This window comes from Carassius carassius, chromosome 45 (assembly GCF_963082965.1).
Source record: "Carassius carassius chromosome 45, fCarCar2.1, whole genome shotgun sequence".
Lineage (NCBI taxonomy): Eukaryota > Metazoa > Chordata > Actinopteri > Cypriniformes > Cyprinidae > Carassius > Carassius carassius.
The window spans coordinates 15,280,629-15,304,285 of record NC_081799.1 but is presented as its reverse complement, the minus strand read 5'-3'; the positions used below and the strand labels follow the sequence as shown (position 1 = coordinate 15,304,285).

Sequence of the window (23,657 nt, the reverse complement as noted above, 5' to 3'; positions counted from 1 at the left end):
AGTTGCACAAGGAAGACAGTATCATTAAGACAAAACTTGCTCATGTTGTCTGATTCACATTGTAGTGCTGCTTTATTTTGGTTTGCTGAATCCTCTAATCTCTAGTCGATCATGGTAAAATAAATGGTATAACGGATAGGTATGTTCATAAAACTGGTGTCTAACCATCATAACTAACTCCTGTTTCCATATACATCATTTATAGTTTACTGTATTATACCTTACTTGATTATTTAGGTATTCAGGTACAAAAGGCCTATATGTAATAAGTTCTCAGAGTTATCAGTTTGCAGTTGCCGTAAAAGCAATGCAAGCTGTAAAAACCAAGTAATGGCTGTTTTAATCTCATACAATGTATCATGATTGGATGCTCGCTACACATTAGTTATGCATATTAGTGCTGCAAGTTAGTTGTTTTTAATAACCTGTAGTGCATTGAACTATTCAATGCAAATCACTTAAATTACTCTTTGGTTTTAAGAGTAACATAAGCATGATACAAGGGACAAGTCAGGTGATCTGCAGATGGCTTTCATGTGTTTTATGTGGTGCTGTGTAATACGTTACCTTGAAGCCCTGCAAATGCATTTAATCTTTGAACTCTACCCTGCTGATCACACATGACTCTCGTGTGATCTCGTGTGAATCAAGATCCATTATCCATTTTGAGCTCCTCAGCAATGAATGAACTCTTATTCCGAGAGGATTCTGTTCGTGTTCATTTCTCCTTTTCCCTTTCCCGCTCGGCTGTCCGTGGTGAACCTGCTAGGTTGGTCACATGTCACCTATGGTCATATGGTGACAGCTTTTAACGTGTTGATTTAGCTTTCTACACAATGGCTCCCAGCTTCCTGTTATGGAGGACAGTGGCATTGAGGTGCAAGCCTCAGCAAATTGTGTATCCTTCCCCGAGCCTTCTGCAATCAGGGTTTTATGCTGAGCAAGGTGCCATTTTTCCCTGGACGGAGAAGGAAAAGAGTTAAACGAGCACAGGAGGTTGGAGAAAGAATGTGCTGACAGCTTTAAAAAGTCATGAATTGAAACAATGGGTTAATTCTGAATTTATCTGCTCAGATTCGAGAAGCACTTGATGCTTCAAGCATTAGGCTAAAACGTTTCTCGCACTCGTCCAGATTTGTGAAAGCAAACCTCGCCCATAGAAATGTGTTAAATGCATGAACACTTCAAAAGTAGTGTAGGTCAGCATAACAGAACAAGCACTCGAGTTAACCCCGTATAAAGTCAAGTGTCTGTGGCAGTTCTTAAGGGTTAATGTGGAATGCCACACTGGTGATAGTCAGTGAAAGTGCCAGCAGGGGGCAAGTTTAATATGCTCTGATGACAGTATGTTATGTGAGTGTCGATGTCACATGATCCTTTAGAAATCATTCTGATATGTTGATTTGCTGCTTTCAGTGTTGAAAATAGTTGTGCTGTTTTATATCGCTGTGATACATTTTTTTTCCTGGATTTTTTTTAATGAATACAAATTCTAAAAACAAGCAATTATTTTGAACTAAAAACGTTTGTACTGTCACGTTTGATCAGTTTAATGCATCTGCTGAATGAAAGTAATAGTTCAATGCACTAATTGTAAAAAAAAATAACTTACTAGTGTATTAATGAATGAATTACATGAATCTGAATCTTTTGTTTGAATAAATCTCAATGTGTACATGTAAGCACTGTTAGGAGGTTTCATGATTCTTTCCTCTCTTCATCTGTTGTTTATGCCATTATCTCTGGTATCTGGCTTGTAGTTTGCAAACTCACTGGTGAAGTTCACTGCACTGATCTTTATCTAACCACTGTAAAATAAACAGTCAAGGGAACAAATGGGAAGTCAAGTACACCAGCAGACAGGGGAGAGATTGTCAACGCTTGATAATTATAATTTTTTTTTGCCTACAGTGTCTGTTTGTGTGAATTGGACAAGATCCAAGATTGATATTTTAAAGAATAAAATTATTGACATGTAGTGTTTATCGGATCTTGCATAAGTCTGTCTGACCTATATGTTTATTTACTAATGGTCTAGTTAGTATGTTGTTCTTGCCTGAATTATTTCTGCAAAAGAACAGCTTTCCTTGTGCCAGCTAGCAATTATTGATTCAAATTCTTTACCAGGATAAACTCAATATCATTAGTGTCCTCCTTTGCACTGAACAGAGATGTCCACAAAAATCCAGGAAGGAACTGGCTATATTCGAGTAGATGTTTCTCGAGCCACACAGCATGTTTTTGTAGGCTGGAGAGTAGGCTTCTAGTGGAAACCGTGTTAGTTTTTGGGTATGTCTGAGATGCCACTGAAGCAAACAGCAGTTACATGCTGTGGATGAATCACGCTTGGCCTAAGGCTGATGCTACGACAGCGAGAACTCTTTCTCTTACGTTTGCTTCTGTGTCTCTCTTTACGTTTTAAGTGCTTACAAGGGCTTGGTTTCCCTTCAGCCAATCGGAACAGCCTGTTCAGTTGTGATGTCATCATGTGTGATGTCATCTATGAGATGCACTAATGCACGAGCATGCTACTGTTCTCTTAATAGCAATGTTTTATTTAATTTTGTGTTCTTATTTAAATTGTTGATTTCTGATTTCTCATTTTATATTTCTGTGAATTATCTTGTCTGTTTATCTCTTATGTCCTTTTTAAATATATGTATGTTTATATACCTAGTTTTAACTAATTTTACTGGTTTCCTGCCATGAAAATAGCTTATTTAAATAACAAATTGTTATTCTGTTTCAAGCGAAATGCATAATCAGTCCTTTTTAATTTTTTTAAATCATTATTACTATTATTTCACAATTGTCGGTTAGTAGTGATGATGTGGCTTTCTGTGCCGCATGACACAGGAATGTGGGTGTGGCTTCGGGTGTGCCTGTGTCCGCTCTTCATTGATAAAAGTTGCTGCTGATTCCGTTGAGCTCTTCCTAGAAAATGTGCTTCCTGTTTCTTCCTGTTGTTTGATTAGGCCTGAGAGCTGCAGCATGAGCCAGAGATACCTTTTGCCAGCTATGAAATGCTTTATCTGAGTGTTCACTGTCTAGTATTAGATAATTACTCTCTTAATTTAGTTATTCAGCTAATTAAAGTACAAAACAACAAGTCCTTACCAACCATCTCAGTAATTATTCAGTGATGTTTATAATTTAACCTACAACCTCTGTATCAGAAGTACAAATTCACAACCAATTGTAATTTGGGTTAATTTTCCCAAAAATGAAGACTTGTCGTCTTTTACTCACCTTCATATCATCTCGTATGACGTTCTTTCTTCTGTAGAATACAAAAGCAGAAGTTCTGACGTGGGTTCTGTTTTCTTCCATACAATATCAATATTTTGTGTAACTTTTGTATTAAGCAGAATATTATCACAATAATAGTGCCATCTGACTAATTTATCTTATATTCTTTTTTTTTATTTTCAAGTCAGGTTTAAATAACTTATGCTCTTTAAAGACTTGTATCAGGCCAAGATGCAATGCAAAATTATTTGTAAAGTGGATTTTAGACTAAACAATTGACCTTGCTTGCGTAGCTTTAGAACACATTGGCAGCTTACAGCTTTGTTAATGTCAGAGAGGACTTTCCTCCTCTCCAGCATCATTCAGGGCTGTAAGTGTTGTTACATAAGACCAAGACTTCTCATTCATGTTTGTCCAGCTGTCAGCTCTGATCTCTGTAGTTTAGCATGTGTGGCAGCTGGTGCACCGTGCATTAGAAATTAGTGATTGGCGAGTGTCACGAACTCGACTGCTGCTTCTGTTTGAGCTTACTGGTATTCGAGATCTGTCTGGCTGCTGATAAAACCAAGGCTGGGTTTTGGCTACAAGCAACACCTTCAGCCTTTTAGCCAGCTGACTTAGTCTTAGAAGAGTCTATACAGAAGTAGCTGTCAGTTTAGTTAAAAATGCCTGAAGTCAAGATGTCTCCTACAATAAATCCTCCTCCTCTGCTCCTCTCTGAACCCATTTCAAATGTAAGTCTCTTTTCAGAGTTGATGTCGCTGCATTTTCTCGTCTACTTGTGGTGCTTCGTCATATGTGCTTAGCGTGAATCGTAGAATTAGAAAAAATCTGCATTTATTAGCATGCAGATCAGTGTTTTCCTGTGTGGAAGTGAAGATCTTATTCTCAGGCTCCGTCAGTCTCGGTGACTCAGACTTCTAAGGCACCTGGTGTGGTGCTGCTGAGTTGGCTTGCCACTTGACTTTTATTTTTGTCTGTAATTGACTTATACCTTGAGTCTTGAGTCTCATCATGGTTAGTTAAATTCTAATAATTAAGAAGAACTGAGACGTGTCTCTTTAATGGACTGAATTCAGCTTTGAAACGCGCTTCATTAACTGAGTTCGGTGTTAATGTTGTTGAGTGAGTGAGTTGAGTCAGTGTGACTTAGGGCTGCACGATTAAACAAATGCAATTAATCGAGATTGTCATGCACATTTAGTCAGTAAAGCCGGTTCTGTGATTAACAGTAAATCTCCATCACCTACTTTCAGGTGGAGCAGCATTTACTACATAGAGCCGTTGTTTACTGACAAGCTATGCAAAATCGCAGACAATATAATCGTAGGATTATGAAATCGACAAAATCGTTTGTTATTATGGTCAGCTATTTGCACATCTTCTCAGTGAACTATGGCTCTGTGTAGTCAATGCTGCTCCATCTAAGAGTGCGTGTTTTTACTCAACTCACAACATAACATCAGTCTAGTGTAAAATACTTTATTTTGATGAAAATTATTATAAGAACTCTGATAAACCATATATTGGCGTTACGTTAAATCAATCAAAGCAGTTAAATATTCTGTTTCTTCAGCTGTAGTTGAATCCTGGATTTCTTCTTCAGGGCATATTAGGATTTTGAGAGCGAGAGCGCCCTCTGGCCTTTGGATGGATATTTACTGCTGATCACAGAACTGTGCTTCACTGAAAGATATGCATGACAATCGCTGCTTCTGCCTAATCACGATTTATTGCCTTTGCGATTTAATTTTGATTAATTGTGCAGCCCTAATGTGACAGATATTTAACACCTGACTATTTATCAAATTAAAACCATCAGCATAAGCATTAAAAGGCAACCATTAAAGATTGATTGCTTAATAATTAACTATGTCCATTTATTATTATTTAGAATTAGCTTTTTTAATTATAATTACTAAATAACTTTTCAAGTGAATCAGATCTGCAAGTTATGCCAGTGTGTTAGATGTTATTGTCTGTTGTCTAAATGTTTTTGCGCCAGGAAAGTCTGACCTGCTGTGTTTGTCTGACGTAATTGAGGAAAACTGAGGATGTTCAAGTGCCGTATTAAATAAATGATGGAAGTGTTTTTGTCTCTCCTCTGATCTTTCAGGATGCATAGCCTCTGTGTGCTTGTAAAAAAAGATTAGCTTGTTAGTGACTGTTGCAATTTGTACTTTGAATAACTGAAGGGACTTCTGGGGATGTCCTTTACTTTTTTCTTTGTAGATTAGGCTATAGAGTACTTACTAGTTTTTACATGCAAAAACATACATTTAAGATAATTTTCAACATTTAGCTTTGGTAACCAGTTAACAGTTAATTACTAAAGCATTTGTACAGTATTTTTCATTTTTGTACATATTTTGTAATTTAGCTCTGTTGAGCTAGTTCATCAATATTCAGTGTACATTACTGAATGTTACTTTCGAAAAAAACTTTTACCATTGAATTGTTCATAATAAAAATTTTTTTATTTTAAACAACCTTTTTAAAGAATAATTGAAAAATATTTATTTTTGGAAGGTACAAAGTCAATCACAAAAAAACAACGACACTAAAATCAAGCATTGGTATTCAAGGTATTCAAGTCGATCAGTTATATATTCATAGTGAAGTGTCATTCAAGCACATTGCAGCATCTATACTAGTCCACGTTCAGCTAAGTAACACGCATCAAAAATCCAATAAAACATTGCATTCATGGGGATGGACACAGAAACTAGCCTCATTATGAAGCCTCTTATTAAATGAATGTCAACTTATCTGTAGCCTCTTAAAGCTGGAATACACTACAGGATTTTTGGCCTGTTTTTCCACTGATTTCCACTGATGCTAGTTGGCAAAGGTCAGAGCCAGTCTGCAGATTGGATTCGACTGATTCCATAGAAAATCGATTAAACTTAACTTAAAGTGACAACCATCAGTTAATATTTAAAGTATGTTTATGAAGTATTAACATAGATGTTCAATGTGGAAGAGTTTAAAGAGAGCACACTGAGCTTAATTAGAGCAGCAACAATTTTTTATTTCATGTAATATTTATTAAAATGACAAGATTTAGCTTAATGAATTATCTTGGTCATTTATTAAGTTCATATTTTATTATGAACAACTATTATTAACAATATCTATTCAATTATACTTTTTCTTATTGATGTCACACTGAAGCTGTGTGATTTTCATAGTAGTGTACACTTTAAGCTCACCTTACAATAATATGAAATCTTTAAAAATAACATCAATGTAAAACCCCAGACCATCAAATACACTGTAAATGTATAATATTATGGATGTATAAATACATGCCAGTATTTCCTGTGAAGATATAAGCACAGCACACAATCTTATACAGCTAGTCAGCTAACTATTTGTTCTGTAGCATCTTGTTGCTACAACTATCTTTTGGATCTAACGGTAATTATTTCCCACATCAAAGTTTCAGGTTATAATATGTAAAAGTTTAAACATCAATCTCTTAATTTTACAGAAAGTAGTGAAACTTACCCAAAATAAATACTTAAACATCTAAAATTAATGCACATATAAAGAGCTAAAATTTTGGTGTAAGTTTTCAGACAGCTTTCAAAATGGCCGCCAGACAATGTGAACATACAGAGACCCATATATCAGTGTGCAATGATTGTTACTACATACCTCCTGTAATTTCAAGTCAAACACATCAATTGGTTAAGACACCAAGTATGATAATTAGAGCTGAAACAACGAATCGATTTAATCGATTAAAATCGATTATTAAAATAGTTGTCAACTAATTTAGTCATCGATTCGTTGCTAAATAACTTTTATTTGCCGTAAGCGGCTCATTTCGTGCATATTTCAAATCTGCGGTGACCAAAGTGTGGCAGTAATGAGCCACCGGAGGTTTTACTCAGCCAGTACAACAGGAGAAGTAGCGAATAGCCAATAGCTGGCCTCGTTTTGTCACGTGCTTCCCGAACAGCGTCTCTGCAGCATTCAGCAGGATGTGGGAATACTTTACTTTGAGCCTTCAAAAAAGAAGAGTAACCTGTAAACTCTGCACTACGGAACTGTTTAAGGGGACGTTCACATATCGCGTCTTTTGCGCGCTCAAGTTCGTTATTTCCGACACCGCATCGAGTTAAAACATTTCAACTTTTAGAATGCAGCAAGCGCACCGCGGGTCATGTGACAAGAACTAACCAATCAGCTTCATCCTTTCCCGTAACAACGTTAAAAGCTCAGTCAAGATGAAAGGAACAGCTGATCATAGTTGTATATGGATTTCCATTTTGAAATAAATTTAGTAGCAGAGCTACTGCAAGCGATTTTTTGAGCTGCAAATCCATTTATCCTTTGCTGAAATTTCCGCGTCTTCAAGGAGAGAGCACGTAATGGTTGCTTATCAAAGGCAGACGCCTCAGGGGCGCTTCTGCACGAGCGCTTTGGAAAGGAGGAGAAAGCGGTGCGCCTAGCGTTTTCCACGCGTTTTTAGGCGCGATATGTGAACGGCCCCTAAGACTTTCATTTGTGCAGATTCTCCAGTACAATGTTGTTTGCAAATGTTTAGTCGTAAAAGCTGATAACATTGCTTTTTAACAGTTAACATTTAAAGCTTTACAAACATGTTCTGTGATCAGTTTGTCGTTTACCAGTTCAAAATTCAGTCGTGCAGCCTAATTATGACTGAATGAGAGAGATAAATGTTTAAAGATATTTGAAATGCACTTTTTTTTCTAAGTATTCACTGCTCTTTTTCACACAGCAGGTTTTTTGTGTGTGTCCAATTTTTTTTTCTGGACAACCTTCTGATGGATTTTACTTTAAATTGTGAGTTCCATTCAGGTTTCATGCCATTGGCACTTTTTTCGAAGGATTGTTTACAATTTCACAGCAAAAGCTATAAAGCTGTTTTCCAGTAAATAATAAAATACAATGCACTGCAATTTTATTCTGTTTTATCCTTATTCTTCGTGAAAATATGTTCTGAAAGATTCCTTAATAAGCTTTGTCCGGGATGTTAAACTACTTTAGGAGCTCTAAGGACTGCCATGGTGAAAACATTTGATATCTCCTTGTGAAATTTGCTAGAGTATGGGTCAGTGTTTTGATTGCAGAAGAGTTCGACAAAGGATTACTAACACAATAAAACAACTCCAGGTATATTTTTAATGAGGATATGACAATGCAAAATGGTTAAAATCTCTTAAAAATCTATGCTGAAGGATAAAGACCATTTATTAATAATTTACTTGGGGAAAAAATTAAAAAAACTAAAATATAAGCACATAAACCGATTAATCGTAAAAATAATCGACAGATTAATCGATTATCAAAATAATCGTTAGTTGCAGCCCTAATGATAATGCATAATTTATTTTTATAACCTGAGCTTAAATATCGAAGTGTGCTTAATGGGTATGTGAGCTTAATAGGTACGTTAACCTATACTTTTTTATAATTTTGAAATCACTATTAACTAAAAATGTCCAAATAGTTGGATACATATTCAAGATTTCCAATTGAATGTGGTTCTAGAACAAAGTTCTCAGTAAGGAGTCTTGTTTAAAAATGTATCTGTTCTTGTATCTGTTCATTGTCTGTCCCTGTGATAAATTCCTCAAGGCCTATTCAGACAGCAAAGCCATGTATTTGGCTCAGTGGGGTGGGGAAAGAGGTTTTGCTGGTTCTTTGACTTCCATTTATTTTATTTTATTTTTTTATAGAAAAAATATCTGTTATTGAAATGCTACTCTCATGATAAGAGATACTGCTACTGCTTAAATTTTGTGATGATAAAAGCACATTGGAAATTAGTTCCTTGCTGTTACTGTTTGCTCTGGTTGTACCTCTTGTAAATTATGCCTCCGATCAATTTTAATCTATAGTGTGGGACACATAGTCATTGATTTTTCTTAAAAAAGATCAATTCTTAGATAGGTTCACAGGGTCAAAGAGAAACCTGAAATCATTTAGGAAGCATTCCCCCTTTGTGAAGTTTTAAGATTTGTGAAGATTTAGGCCTAATTGTCTTTGGTATATAATATATTAATTAAAATTTAAAGCAAATAAATCTTCTCTTTTTCCTAGCTCCAAAATTTGGGGATCAACCCAGCCAACATCGGGTTCAGCACCCTGACAATGGAGTCTGATAAGTTCATCTGTATCCGGGAGAAGGTCGGAGAACAGGCACAGGTGGTGATCATTGACATGGCGGACCCAAACACCCCCATCCGCAGGCCCATCTCTGCAGATAGCGCCATCATGAACCCTGCGAGCAAAGTCATTGCACTTAAAGGTAGGAGATACCAATTAGTCCCAGGGATAATGATATTAACCTAATTGTAATGACTACTGCATTTTTAGCTCAACTGAATCATAGGAATGATCCAGTCCATTGTTGTTTTAACTAGAAAATAAGTGTGTTGTTTTCTTAGCTTCATTCATTCACCCAGAGTTCCTTTTTAGTTGAAATTATTCTAGACCAATTTCTGTAGCAACTGTTTTTTGCATTTTCCTCATTATAGGCTACATCTTAGCTTACAGTAACATGATATGTTGTGTATTTTCTGTCATGCAGCCATAATTGCTTTGTCTTTTTGTTTTGTTTCCTTTTTTGTTGCTGCTTTCTCATGTGTATGCAGACGGTGAGTTAACATTTTGGTACAATGATTTGTGAAAGTTATAATCCTGTTTCTAAATTGAACATTATGTAAAGTTGTTTGGCCTCATTGCTTAACCTTGTGTAGGTGTTTCTACAGCCTCCACTTCAAGCCAATAAATGTAATAAATGATACTTAAAGCTACACATACACATTGTTACTGACCATTTGGAAAAAGTTTGTATATTTTTATGACATTAACATAAAACCAAAATAAAATCTAAATATTTTCTGAATTCAATTGTTTTGAATGTGTTATAAGAAAAACGGCAGTTTCAAAATCAACAATATTGCTGTTGTAAATATAGGAGCGGTGTGCCTCAAGGTTCGGACTTAGGCCCCATGCAAATTCAAGTCCTGATAGGCAATGTAAAGCAAACATGTCCTGGCTTCTCTCTGATATTGTTTACATAAAGACTGTTTAGCCAACAATGTACCACATAATTAACCCACTTTGGCTAAACAGGATTTAACTTTCACAAAATTCGTAGCTTGAATTTTCACATTGTTGATTTCTGTAGACATAACTTTCTCTTTCTGGGGTTTGAAATATTGTTGGGCATACATTTGCTTTTCTCTTTGTTTAATTTTCATTATTATAATTTTAAGTGCTTGCCATATTAAGTCTTTTTCTCCACCCTCACTATGCAATCTTAACATCAAGCGTCTCCATATAAATTTCAATTCCATGTAAATGAACATGGGTAAAGGTAGCCTTATAAATTTATGGTTCTTGTGGTGGTTCATAGTCCATTGTTTCAATCACTATGCAGCTTGTGTTTAGGTAGCAATTCTGTGACCAACAGTGTATCAGTGTCTTAGTTGATGTTTGAATAAATATCAGTAGCTTTTACACTAAGCTCAGTGCCTGTGTAGAGTTGAAAGATTTGTCATGCTATACAACTGGCTATTTTATAGTAATTCATCCAATTCTAAGCATGTTAATAATCGTAATTGCCATGTTAAACAATGTTTATGGGTGACATGGAAAATAAATAAAATTGCTTCTTTTATTTGTAGTATCAAACCAGTTTTCTTTGCATTTTCAGTAGAGGAAAAAAGAGCAGTGAATGATCCAGAACAGTCACTGTTGCCGTTTCAAATTAGATTATCTTTTAATCGATGGCTTGTTTGTGGCTAGAGGCCATTTTATTAGCTTATTTTGAGTTCATCACAATATCCTGTATGAATCAACCAGCAAATTTCCTGAGCAATATTTTAACCTGAAGTAATCTTGACTTGTTCTGTCCTGCTTCTGGCCTTTGCTCACTGTTAATAAACCAATATGAACCAATTAATTAAGGTCTTAAGTTGAGCTTGGTTGGAATGGCACACTATATTAAGTTAGATTCATGAAAGCAGGATTTTACCTTCTATAACTCCTTTTAGCTGCTATAAATCCTTGACATGTATTAATCGTAAAGCTAAGATGTTGTTGTCGTCTTCTGTTAAGTATGTTTAGGACTATAGTGCTGTTTCTTGCTCTCTTATTATGTTGAGACCGTGCTGAATGTGGATTCAAATCCCTTCTATCCCTTTTTCATTTCCCAATGCTCTGGCTCCCACATTCGTCATGTGATTTTAAGTGTAAAGTTGTGTTATGGAAATCTATCCACACAGGGCTGAAATCATTGTAAATAGTAATTTATGCTTCTTTCAGTGCACATAGACTAAATTCTGACCTCTGCAGTAATCAGCTTCACGGCATCCTGCAATCTTAGACTAGTTCTACGTAGAATTTAAAGGCGGCCTGAAATGAAAATTCACCTAATCTCTTTTCCAAATGCATGTTATTGATCTTGGTTTGAATGATTCGTGCATGTAAGTTTCTTCTTATTTTTGATCAAAATCAAAATCATCTTTCTGTGAAAACTACAGGCTTACCTCTGACAAATACAGCACTTTTCTAATTATAGGCCACTTAACCCATCTTTTTAAGCTGGCATTCAGATCTTCCTCCATTTAAGTGTAACAGCCACATCTCAAAATCCAATCAACAACTGACAGATAGAACTTGTCCCTGCCCTACATTTTTTTTCTCATTTTTTTTTCGATAATCCGTGTATCTCAGATGTATATCAAAATATAGAAAAAACGATGTCACCACTACTGTTTCATTGCAACTTTAAATTGATAGTTCACCCAAAAATTGTCATTAATTACTCACCCACATTTCGTTTGCATACCCATAAGACCTTTGTTCATCTTCAGAATACAAATTAAAGGGTTAGTTCACCACAAAATGAAAATAGTCATTAATTACTTACCCTCATGTCGTTCCAAACCCATAAGACTTTCGTTCATCTTTGGAACTCAAATTAAGATTTTTTTGATGAAATGTGAGAGCTCTCTGACCCTCCAAAAACAGCAATACAACTGAAATGTTCCCTGGTCCAGAAATGTAGTAAGGACATTGATAAAATAGTCCATGTGACATCAGTGGCTAAACTTCAGTTTGCAAAGCTACAAGAATACTTTTTGAGCACAAAGAAAACAAAAATAACAATTTATTCAACAATTCTTCTCGCCCAAGTAATGTCTTCCACCTTTTTAGAGAGTATCAAAACGTATTCACATGCATCACTTGGTCGAGAGGAATTGTTGAATAAATTTTTGCTTTCGTAAGCTTCGTAAATTTATGGTTGAACTGGTGATATCAAATGGACTATTTTACCGATGTCCTTGCTACATTTGTGTCTTGACCGTGGTAGTTCTCTTGCTGTCTACGAAGAGCCAGAGAGGTCTTGAGTTTAATAAAAAATATCTTAATTTGGGTTCTGAAGATTAACAAAGGTCATACAGGTTTGGACCAAAACCCGAATAGGGGGAAAGGTTAGGACGATTCCAAGGGCACAGCCACGTCTTTACCAACATCTTTATGAATCGCACGAAGCCTGATGTGAAGTTCAAACTCCAAGTAAAGTGCGTTTTGTTTTTTTTATCGTATTTTAAATTGAGTTAGTTAAGATAGGATTTTACACTATTTGCTTAGTGTTGTTCTGTAATTTATTATGATAAAAGCAAAAAAAAAATTGTTGGTGGTGGTGGTTGTACCAGTTTTCACAAATATACACGATCACTACTCTAAACTGATGGTGACAGACAGTGATAAACCTCATTTTGTGTTCACTACACATATAGATTTACATTGATTGACGAACACAATCACCTGATTAAATTTGCATTAAGCATGCAGTTTGCACTTTTCTATAAATTACAATTACAAAGCATGCCTACTATACCTACTATACTATACGCTTTTCGTGAAAGTAGTCCCTGATTAATTAAATTAATGAAATTATTAGAGAAAACATTTGATTGTCGTTCAATTTAGTTTTATTAGTGTCATACACATTATTTCCATATACAGTTTATTGAAATTATTTGTTTTGTACCAAAAATCTCAGGCTTTAAAGGGATACTCCGCCCCAAAATGAAAAGTTTGTCATTAATCACGTTACCCCCATGTCTTCAGAACACAATTTAATATATTTTGGATGAAAACCAGGAGGGCTTGAGTGTCCCCATAGACTGCCAAGTAACTTACATTGGCAGTGTCCAGTAAACGTATGAAAGACATCGTCCGAATAGTCCAACTGCCATCAGTGCAAACTCTTAACTTTTGGGTCAACTTGACTATCAGCCTCCACATCCTGGTCAAATGGCCTCCTCAAAAGCTGGTTACTATAACCATGTTGGGAAAGTAAAAACGTGTGCTTTTCATGTTAACTTTAGAAACCTTTGTGTTATTCTGCAATCCCTGTCTTAATTGTAGTGATACGCAAAGTTTAGATTATCTGGGGCCTGAAGTAAGTAATTAGATTTGTGTTTTAATAAATTATTGGTTGGATGTTAATCAGGTGAGTTGCTGCCAAGTTTTCCTTTCCCATAACGCAAATTATTTGCAAATCACAGTGTACAGTAACCCGTGTGCTAAGATGAAATCAGTGTCTGATGTTTAATTTCAGTTTCACAAATTCCTTCTACACTCACTTTTTGATTGCTTTGCTTCATTTATCTTAACTGCTGAATGAGCTGTCATGGTGGGCTTGCCTGATGCATTTCCAGCCATGACTGACAATATTTCTACCCTGTCTTTGTAATCTAATTCAATTGTTTTATATATATAAATATAAAATGTTTTTTTTTTCATGGTGTTTCCTTTTTATTTCTCCCAGCTGCCAAAACCCTTCAGATCTTTAACATCGAGATGAAGAGTAAGATGAAAGCCCACACCATGACTGATGATGTCACTTTCTGGAAGTGGATCTCTCTTAACACCATTGCCCTGGTGACCGATAACGCCGTCTATCACTGGAGCATGGAGGGAGACTCTCAGCCGGTCAAAGTGTTCGACAGACATTCCAGCCTAGCAGGCTGTCAAATCATCAACTACCGCACTGATGCCAAGCAGAAGTGGCTGCTGCTTATTGGCATTTCTGCTCAGGTGTCATGATCATTTTAAAATAATCATTCTGGAGTTCTGGTCTACAATTACACAAACTATTGCTTTTGTTCTGCACATAGACATGCTTAAGTCATTTCTTGCTTTTACCATTTTGTGTTCATTTACATTTTAATTATTTTTTTTATTTTTTTCTGGAACTTCCTTTATTACTGATTCTATATTCAATATTATTAGTAGTAGTAGTTGTATTCTATTTCCTTTATTTCTTTCTTTTAGTCAAATGTTGGATACTGAATCACGGGTGTTCTCTCAAGTATTCTGTTTCTTGTTTACAGCAAAACCGAGTTGTTGGAGCCATGCAGCTATACTCAGTTGAAAGGAAGGTGTCGCAGCCCATCGAGGGTCATGCCGCTGGCTTTGGACAGTTCAAAATGGAGGGAAATGCAGAAGAATCGACTCTCTTTTGTTTTGCTGTGCGAGGTCAGGCAGGAGGAAAGGTGCGTTTTCAGATGAATTTATTACATTTAATTGCATTAACTAGAAACTTTTTATTCAGCAAAGAGGCATACACTGTTAGTATTCATAACACAGTTGTCTAAGAAAGAGAGGAAGTGGTCTGGACGGGCTTTTTGGGTTTAAACTCCTGTTTTTTGAGGAAGAGGTAATTTAGCTTGCTAGTTTTAGTTTCAGATGAATTGATTTGAGTTTTTTATTGATGTTCACATAATTTGTCACTTATAATTGCATTATTTTGTGTGCATTACTTCAAAACATGAAATAAACTAAAGACTTTATCATGCAGCTTCATATTATTGAAGTAGGGACACCACCAACCGGCAACCAGCCATTCCCAAAGAAAGCTGTGGATGTGTTCTTCCCTCCAGAAGCACAGAATGACTTCCCCGTTGCCATGCAGGTATGTGTTTTTTATTTATTTATTTTTTTCCTGTGAAAGAGGCATTGTTTCTTCCTTCCTCCTTTACTCGATGTCCTTTCTTTTTTTTTTTTTTTAAATAAATGCTGCTCTTCTGAACCTAATGTTCATCAAAGGAAAAGGTTTTTATTTATATATATATATATATATATATATATATATATATATATATATATATATATATATTAGGGGTGTAACGGTACGTGTATTCGTACCGGACCGTTTCGGTACAGGGCTTTCGGTACGGTGCACGTGTGTACCGAATGACCAAATGCAATATTTTGTGTGTGGAACGTAAGTACATTTTCGTGTTTCCAAATGAACATATTAAGTGGCGGAAGTCTCCGCGTTCAGCGCAAATCCCGCCCTGCAGCTGATTCTAAGGCCGGTGACACACTGGCTGCGTGGCATGAGCGTGGCGTTTCTGCTGCGTGTGAGTTGCGTGACGGCTGCTTCGCGTTTTCTGTGTCTTTACACATCAGAATCGTGCCTGACGCGGTGGCGCGCTGCTCCTTTTGTAGGTGACATAGAGGGAGGCCGCCGACAGACCAGGACCTTGTCTTCACGACAACAATATCTATACTTCCTTTTGAGCATAAATATAAAGCCTACTGATAAAGGACACCGTCAACAGTATTGACGGCAAAATAGACTATGTTTGACAGGTGCAATATGCCAGTGTGTCACAAGGTTTTCAAAAGGCATCACGCGAGTGTGAACATCACCACAACTAGGAAAAAAACGATTGTGATTCAAACGCAGCTCCCGTCGGCATTTAAACAGACCATTGCTCTTAATTCCGATTGGTCCAACGCAATAACAAAATTTGAGCAGGTCTAAAAACTGAAACTGTTGATGCTGCACTTTACACTTTGGAAAAGTTATATTATATATTTTTTAAATATGAGCAGGCCTACAAGCTGGGATTGGTAATGCTGCACTGTAATCATAGTTATTTATTTATATTTTTCATTATATTTTATTATATGATATTGGTTTGAGACTGAGAGTATTTTATTTAGTGGAGAACTTTGCAGCAGTATTTTATTTCTTATTCTTTTTTATTTTATATTTATTTTATAAAAATTTAGTAAATGTAAAAAAAAAAAGTTTATAGTAATAAACAACCTGCAGTTTAATGTTTGCATTTCTTTCCCTTACTGTACCGAAAATGAACCGAACCGTGACTTTAAAACCGAGGTACGTACCGAACCGTGATTTTTGCGTACCGTTACACCCCTAATATATATATATATATATATATATAATTAAGCATTGATAACAAAAAAATGTTTTTGAGCACCAAATCAGCATATTAGAATGATTTTGGAAGAATCATGTGACAGAAATAATGGCTTCTGAGTATTCAGCTTTGCTATCATTAATAAATTGCATTATAAATATTCAAATAAATCAAATAAGATTTCATAATATTTTTTTTTCTTATCAAACAAATGCAGCCATTTAATCAAAATATAATTCTTTTAAACAAACAAAAGCACAAAAATCTTGCCAACTCCATAGTTTTGAACAATAATATAAATTCAACCAGATTTGAACTGACCATCTAGCAACATTTTTCTCATCACACAGATCAGCTCCAAACAGGACGTCGTATTTCTCATCACTAAATACGGTTACATTCATCTGTATGACCTGGAGACTGGCACCTGCATCTACATGAACAGAATCAGCGGAGAGACCATTTTTGTGACGGCACCCCACGAAGCTACATCTGGAATCATTGGCGTGAACAGGAAAGGACAGGTACATGCTGAACATTAAATTCAAAATAGCCCAAGTGGTATAAACGACATGTCAATTAAACTAAGCAATGATAAAAGTGCCACAATGTTTACAATTTACAGGTAAATCAACCTTCAAGTGGTTTACTTATAGTTGTCTCTGTACATTAAGCAGGGTTAGGAGAAAGTGTATTAACTCTTTAAAAAAAAAAAAAGACATGCTTCTGCTGTAATGAGTGTCAGTTTTTCAAATTTTTAGCAGCTGTGTCACATTGATCCTGCAAGCCAGAGCTCTATATGTGTGTGTTCGGTGGGATCTACGTTCTGTTAGAGGTAATTTAAGGAGGACACAACACATTTCAGCTGATTACTCCAGAGGCAGAACATTTAATACCCTCGTCTTACTGAGACATGGAAACCACCCATCCTCCCTCTGCATGGTTCATCTTTTTCATTTCCTCTCAGAATAGCTTTTCCTCAGAATTTCTCATCCTGAAATCTCCACTTGAACTTGGAGATCAAGACCACCATGGTCAGTAGAAACATCATGATGCAAAAATAATGTCCAAACGGGATACATGCATCTCAGAATGGTTTAAATAAACAGGTGTTCAGTATCTCAGGTGAGCTGACGCTCCTGTCTGCTGGATCTCTCTGTTCACAATTCTCCATTATGAGCTTGTTAATGGATCCCGCGAGTGCGTAAATAATTTTCCAGTCATGCCAGAGAAAGTCTTGAATTATTTAGTGCGTGACAGAAAGCCAATCCAAACTGTGTCACGCTGAACCTGAAGAGCACTGTTTCCTATGTCAATAATACAGAACCTCCAACTCGGTCAACCAACAGTGCCATACAGAACATCACAAAGGTGATAGGCATAGCGTTAATGCATTGATGTCTGTAGGGTTATGTGTGTTTTAGTTTCATTTTGTAGAGCATTACGTAATTGGGTTATGATAAGTTTCTGTTATTTTAAATGGTGGTAGTAAGATCTCAGATATTCTGGACGGATTGGTGTTAGAATAAATGTCATGTCTGAATATGATTTATTTAAGTTTAAAGGAATAAAGGTAAAGGAAAAGGAATAGGAATGCAGATCTCTGTTCCTGTCACTGTTTCCCCTGCTCGCACTGGCATTCTCCATCTTCCTGTCCTCTGCACCAGTCAGCACTGGTGGGTGATGAAAAGTCAGGTTCTAACCAGCTGCGTCTGCACTCGTGAGCGGAGTGACCTTGAGAGGGAGCCTTCACTGAAAATAGCTGCAAGAGGGAGACGGACTGAGAGAGAGAAAAAGTGTCAGTTATCATGTGATCTTGCCGTGGGAGGCATTGACTGGCGTCCTAAATTCTTTCACATTAACCGAGACAGAGCCTGACTGCCAATCACAGTGCACGTAGGCAGAATGCATCATCAGCTTCTGTGACATCACACTTTGCTCTACCTTTTTTCTTTGATCAGGCCTACTATACTGCTGTAACATGACTCTCAATACGTTAAATGTCTGGGACCGTATTCATAAAGATTCTAAGAATCCTCTCAGAAAACTTAATTTAGCTTAAAAACTTTTACGTAGGAGTCTTAGCTTAAGAGTGATTCGGGACCGATCTGAGAGCAACTGAGTAAGGAAAAGACAAAAACTTTCATCTTAGTGAGGAGGCGGGGTTGACCCCGTTGCTATGTGTTACACAATCTTTTGATGACTGTGATTGGTTGGTTGTCCAAGAAGGAGAAAAAAAGAGTGATTTTAAGTATAGGGTCTATTCTAATTCTCACTTTGAATTTACATGCGCAATCTTTCCTATTTGACCGTTCTCTCTCACACACACACACATACACACACACACATTATATGTGGGTTTATATAAATCCTTTTTTTATTTACCATGCTTTTAATTTCCTATAAGGTATTTGATTGGCTTAGAATGATAAAAATTGTTCCAATCTTTCCAATTACAGTGATTGCTGTCCTATTTAAGTGGTGGTTTGAATGTTGGTTTTAATGGTTTAAATCAAACATGGAATCAAAACCAAGAAGGGCGAGAAAGCCAAACTGGACAGAGGAACAGTGTTTACTGTTAGCCCAGTTAGTGGATGAACACAAGGCCATTCTTAAATGAAAATTCGGGTGGGGTGTCGCAGCAAGGGACAAGAAGCAGACATGGAAGCGTATAGCACAAACTATTAACGGTTCATTCCCCCTGCTTGTGCGCACCTATAAGCCTGCTATATTCATAAATGCAGTTTTTTGAGCCTGCAAGGTGGGAATGTCCAGTTGAAACGAAATGAACTCCAACACAATAAGATGTTCTGAAAGTGCTGTAATTGTTTGTGTGATCACTCTGCTTACAGAAGGTTGTGACAGACCCAAATAATCACTATTACATTGTTGCATTTTCCCAGTTGCCAAATATCGTAATGTAGTGATTACTTAAATTTCTGGTGCTATGGCATTTCTGCGCTGTGTCGGAGATGTTAGCACGTCTCTAATAAGATCAGTCACAAACATGATCCCTGCACGATCTAATCTATAGCGTCTTATTAACTCGCTGTCATCCATCCAAATGCCATAGTGCCAGAAATTAAAGTAATCACTACATTACGATATTGGGTCCGTCAAATATCATATAGCATTATTTATTATTATTATACTTTTTTCTTTTCTTTTTTTAGAAACTGGGATGGGTATTATCTTGTCCGACTGATAACACATAGTGGGATGTGCTCTGTGCAGATGTTTGTGTTGTTTGGGGTCCTCATCAGGAGTGACTCATTATTACTATCATCATCTCCTCAGGCCTTGGGCTTTTATTGACGTCAGTGCAGGGTCCTTCCCCCCTGGACCACTGCAGCTTCTGTCTGTCTATCACACACACACACACACACATATACATGCAAATATTATCTCCCGTTCACTTGGCCTCTCCTTTTCTTTCTCTCTCACTGCCACTTTGTGGAGGAAAGCTGATAGACACAATGATCTGCTCTATTTTTACTCCTGTGTCTCTGCCTTCCTCCATCTCTAGGCGATCTGACCCATATTGTTGGGGGTGGGACGGGCGGGTTTAAGCAGAGAGTGATGTTCATCCATGCAGAATAAAGCCTGTGACTTTGACCTGCTGATTACGATGTAGAACACACAGTAGCGTACAAACAGAAATGTACAGAAATGTCTTTTGTTCGCAAGCAGTTAAAATAGTCCCAGACTGGGGGAAAACATTTTAATCTTGGTTGTTTATAATAAACTGGCCTCATTTGTCTAGTGTAATCCATGTTCACACAAGTTAAGTATGTGTTAAAGCATCCTAAATCTGTTTTATTGGTTTGTGGATGTCAGTGTGTCCATCTAGTAGCTAAAAAAAAAATCATCCTTCCAGGCTTCAGTATGTACTGTACATCCAGAGAAATATTGCAGAACGTTGTGCTTTGATGGGCTTTGGCAGCTTTAGCTTGTGTTTCTTGGCCAGATTTTAAGCATCTCTCAAATCCCTCTTGGCTGGACCATAATTCCTCATTAGTACCATTTTATTGGAAATAAAGATACAAGCTGTTTGGTCAAAGCTGTGATATTTTGAAAGGCTGAAAGGGGACACATTGTACGTCCCACTGCATTCCTGCATCTGATCATGTTACATACTAGAGACAAGCATTAGTATGAACCTTAGCTTCAGTGTGAGCATGTTAGCTGATACGAGGCGTTACGTTTTCTCATTAAGGGTCCTTAATATTATATATCAGATCACTTGTGCTATGTGATGGATGTTCCAGCTGCTTTTATGCAGGGTGACCAAGAAAACTACTAAGGGAATTTCCTATTTGCACCTCCTTCCTGTGAAGATGCTAAATTACTTTAAATCTCAGAAGAAAAAAATTGAGAAAAGACATTTAAACCATTGAGCAATCAATGAGAACATTTTTACCATTATTAGTAGTAATATTAGTATCTATAAATGAACTTTTCCACGACATTCTAATTTGAGATACCTGTAAACAGAGAGGTAAGGAGAGATGACTGATGGGATGATGGTAAATGATTTGCACATCTTGAGCACCACTGACAAACATCTAATCTTGTGAAATGTGTGGTAAGTAGTGCTGCTCCGTAGTAGAGTAGGCTACGTGTGAATGTGAATATCGAAAGTGAAAGTATAAAGCAAAAGCATTCATGAGTGATCTTAATGGCCTACAGTTCGCAGCTTGCTCACAACTTTATCACATAATAATGTATGTGTGGGCACACAATGGAGAGTGAGGACTCATGTGCAGACCTTCGCCAGTGGTACCAACGTCTAAAGCTCACAATGTAAAAGTTGCAATGGATGATGATTTCAGTGTGAAAGAGGATGACATGGAACTTTATGCACAGCCCTACTTGTTTGAACCAAAATACTCTGACCAAGATCTGAGAGAGATGATCAAGAACACTGTTTGTTTACAATGGAGAGTGAGGATTTTTAATTCAAAAAGCTCACTGTTTGTGTGTTAAAGTTGTTCATTCTCCTCTTTTTAAGATTTTAAGATTTTTAAGATTAAATTTCTCATTTTGTCTGAGCATCCTTTTCATCAGTCTGAAGGTAAATGACAAATTGCAAACATAAATCTTAAACTTTATTACTCCATTTTGTGTGTGTGCGTTTCGTAGGTGTTGTCAGTGTGTGTTGAGGAGGAGAACATCATCCAGTACATCACCAATGTGCTGCAGAATCCAGACCTGGCTTTACGGATGGCGGTCCGGAATAATCTGGCAGGAGCCGAGGAGCTGTTTGGCCGCAAGTTTAACACCCTCTTTGCTGCAGGAAACTACTCCGAGGCTGCTAAAGTGGCCGCAAATGCACCTAAGGTGAGTAGGGCTGAATATTTTAGCAATATGATATTTAATAATAACATTGTAAATTTAATTAAATTAAATAATTTATTATTATAGTAAACAGTTTAGGTTATTATATAATACTTCTCTTCACTTCTTGTTTATCTCAGGGTATCCTGCGCACTCCTGACACCATCCGTCGGTTCCAGGGCGTCCCGGCTCAGCCCGGCCAGACGTCCCCGCTCCTGCAGTATTTCGGGATCCTGCTGGACCAGGGCCAGCTCAACAAGTTTGAGTCTCTGGAGCTGTGCAGACCCGTCCTTCAGCAGGGCCGCAAACAGCTTCTGGAGAAATGGCTGAAGGAGGACAAGGTATTTGGAAGAGGTCGCAGGGGAGATGGTTATCTCCACACACACACCCACAAGAGCCTTTTCCTCTGTATGCGCGTGTGTGTGTGTGTGTGTGTGTGTGTGTGTGTGAAAGAGGCTCAGGGAACAGGGTGTGCTCTTCACATGCCTTTTTTCCCCCCATAAACAGAAAGAATGCCTCCATATTTTTGTGACAAAGTCTGTGTGGATTGTGAGAACACCTCTGTTTGTGTGGGAATGTGTATGTCTGTTATCTAAGATGTTTGCTTTAGATGTGATGTCATGTGTTTGTTATGCCGGGACAAGGGGTGTTTGGGTTTTTTTTCCTTCTAAAGCACAGAGGAAAGGGTTTCATTCCAGTCTTTTTTACAATCTGCACTTAAAATAACTGAAATAAAATGTTCTTTTTCATAGCCTCAACAAGTTATAGCTCTCGACTTATATATAAAAAAAAAATTTTTTTAATTCTGCAAGGATGCATTAAATTGACCAGAAATAACAGTAAAAAAAAATCATAATGTTACAATTGATTTATAGTTGAAATAAATGATTTTTACCAATCTATTCATTAGATAATGAAATAAAAATGATGTTTCCAGTGCTTCAACACAACTGCTTCTTATCATTGATGATGATGATGATGATGATGATAAATGTTATCTGAACCACAAATCAGTAAATTAGAATGGTTTCTAATGGATCATGTGATGCTCTCTGAAGACGAGTAGTGGCACGCTTTTTTTGTCAAAAGATCCGGTTTTTAAGAATCCAGTGACTTTGAATTCACACCACATTCTTAAATTGTATTTAACCTTAATGGTAAATTTCTGTTGTTTCTCTTCAGCTTGAATGCTCAGAGGAGTTGGGCGACTTGGTGAAGTCTGTGGACCCCACTCTCGCTCTTAGTGTCTACCTGAGGGCCAACGTACCCAACAAAGTCATTCAGTGTTTTGCAGAAACCGGCCAGTTCCCCAAGATTGTCCTGTATGCCAAAAAGGTATGATGACTGATCAGTCAATTTGAAGTTTAAAAAGTATTGAATTAATTAAAATAGACATACTAATACTCCATTTGGTGTTTATAGGTGGGCTACACTCCAGACTGGATCTTTCTGCTGAGGAACGTGATGCGGATCAGTCCGGATCAGGGTCTGCAGTTTGCTCAGATGCTCGTTCAGGATGAGGAACCGCTGGCTGACATCACACAGGTCAGGAACAGAGGAGGATAGGAGAAGAAAGATTTCAAATGATTTAGAGAGAAACCATGTGACCCAAAGGCTGTTTGTTAAGACTCATTTAAGGAGCTCTGAAAGACGTTCACTTAAAAATGTGTTTTTCTCCCAGATCGTTGATGTGTTTATGGAGTATAACCTGGTTCAGCAGTGCACGTCCTTCCTCTTGGATGCTCTGAAAAACAACCGCCCATCAGAAGGTCCACTGCAGACCCGTCTGCTGGAAATGAACCTGATGCATGCACCACAGGTACACACTCCACACCGAAA

At 37.1% G+C, this 23,657-nt stretch overlaps 1 protein-coding gene across 1 annotated transcript in view; it reads left to right on the top strand.

Moving 5' to 3' along the window:
• Positions 1-23,657, top strand: part of LOC132127248 (clathrin heavy chain 1-like) — a 38,635-nt gene that overhangs the window by 1,985 nt on the left and 12,993 nt on the right. The window contains exons 2-11 of the mRNA XM_059539027.1: positions 9,325-9,532; positions 14,075-14,343; positions 14,640-14,801; positions 15,107-15,220; positions 16,832-17,005; positions 21,624-21,821; positions 21,959-22,159; positions 23,001-23,153; positions 23,241-23,363; positions 23,500-23,637. Of these exons, the coding sequence (XP_059395010.1) occupies positions 9,325-9,532; positions 14,075-14,343; positions 14,640-14,801; positions 15,107-15,220; positions 16,832-17,005; positions 21,624-21,821; positions 21,959-22,159; positions 23,001-23,153; positions 23,241-23,363; positions 23,500-23,637 (1,740 nt within the window). The remainder of the gene's footprint in view (positions 1-9,324; positions 9,533-14,074; positions 14,344-14,639; positions 14,802-15,106; positions 15,221-16,831; positions 17,006-21,623; positions 21,822-21,958; positions 22,160-23,000; positions 23,154-23,240; positions 23,364-23,499; positions 23,638-23,657) is intronic.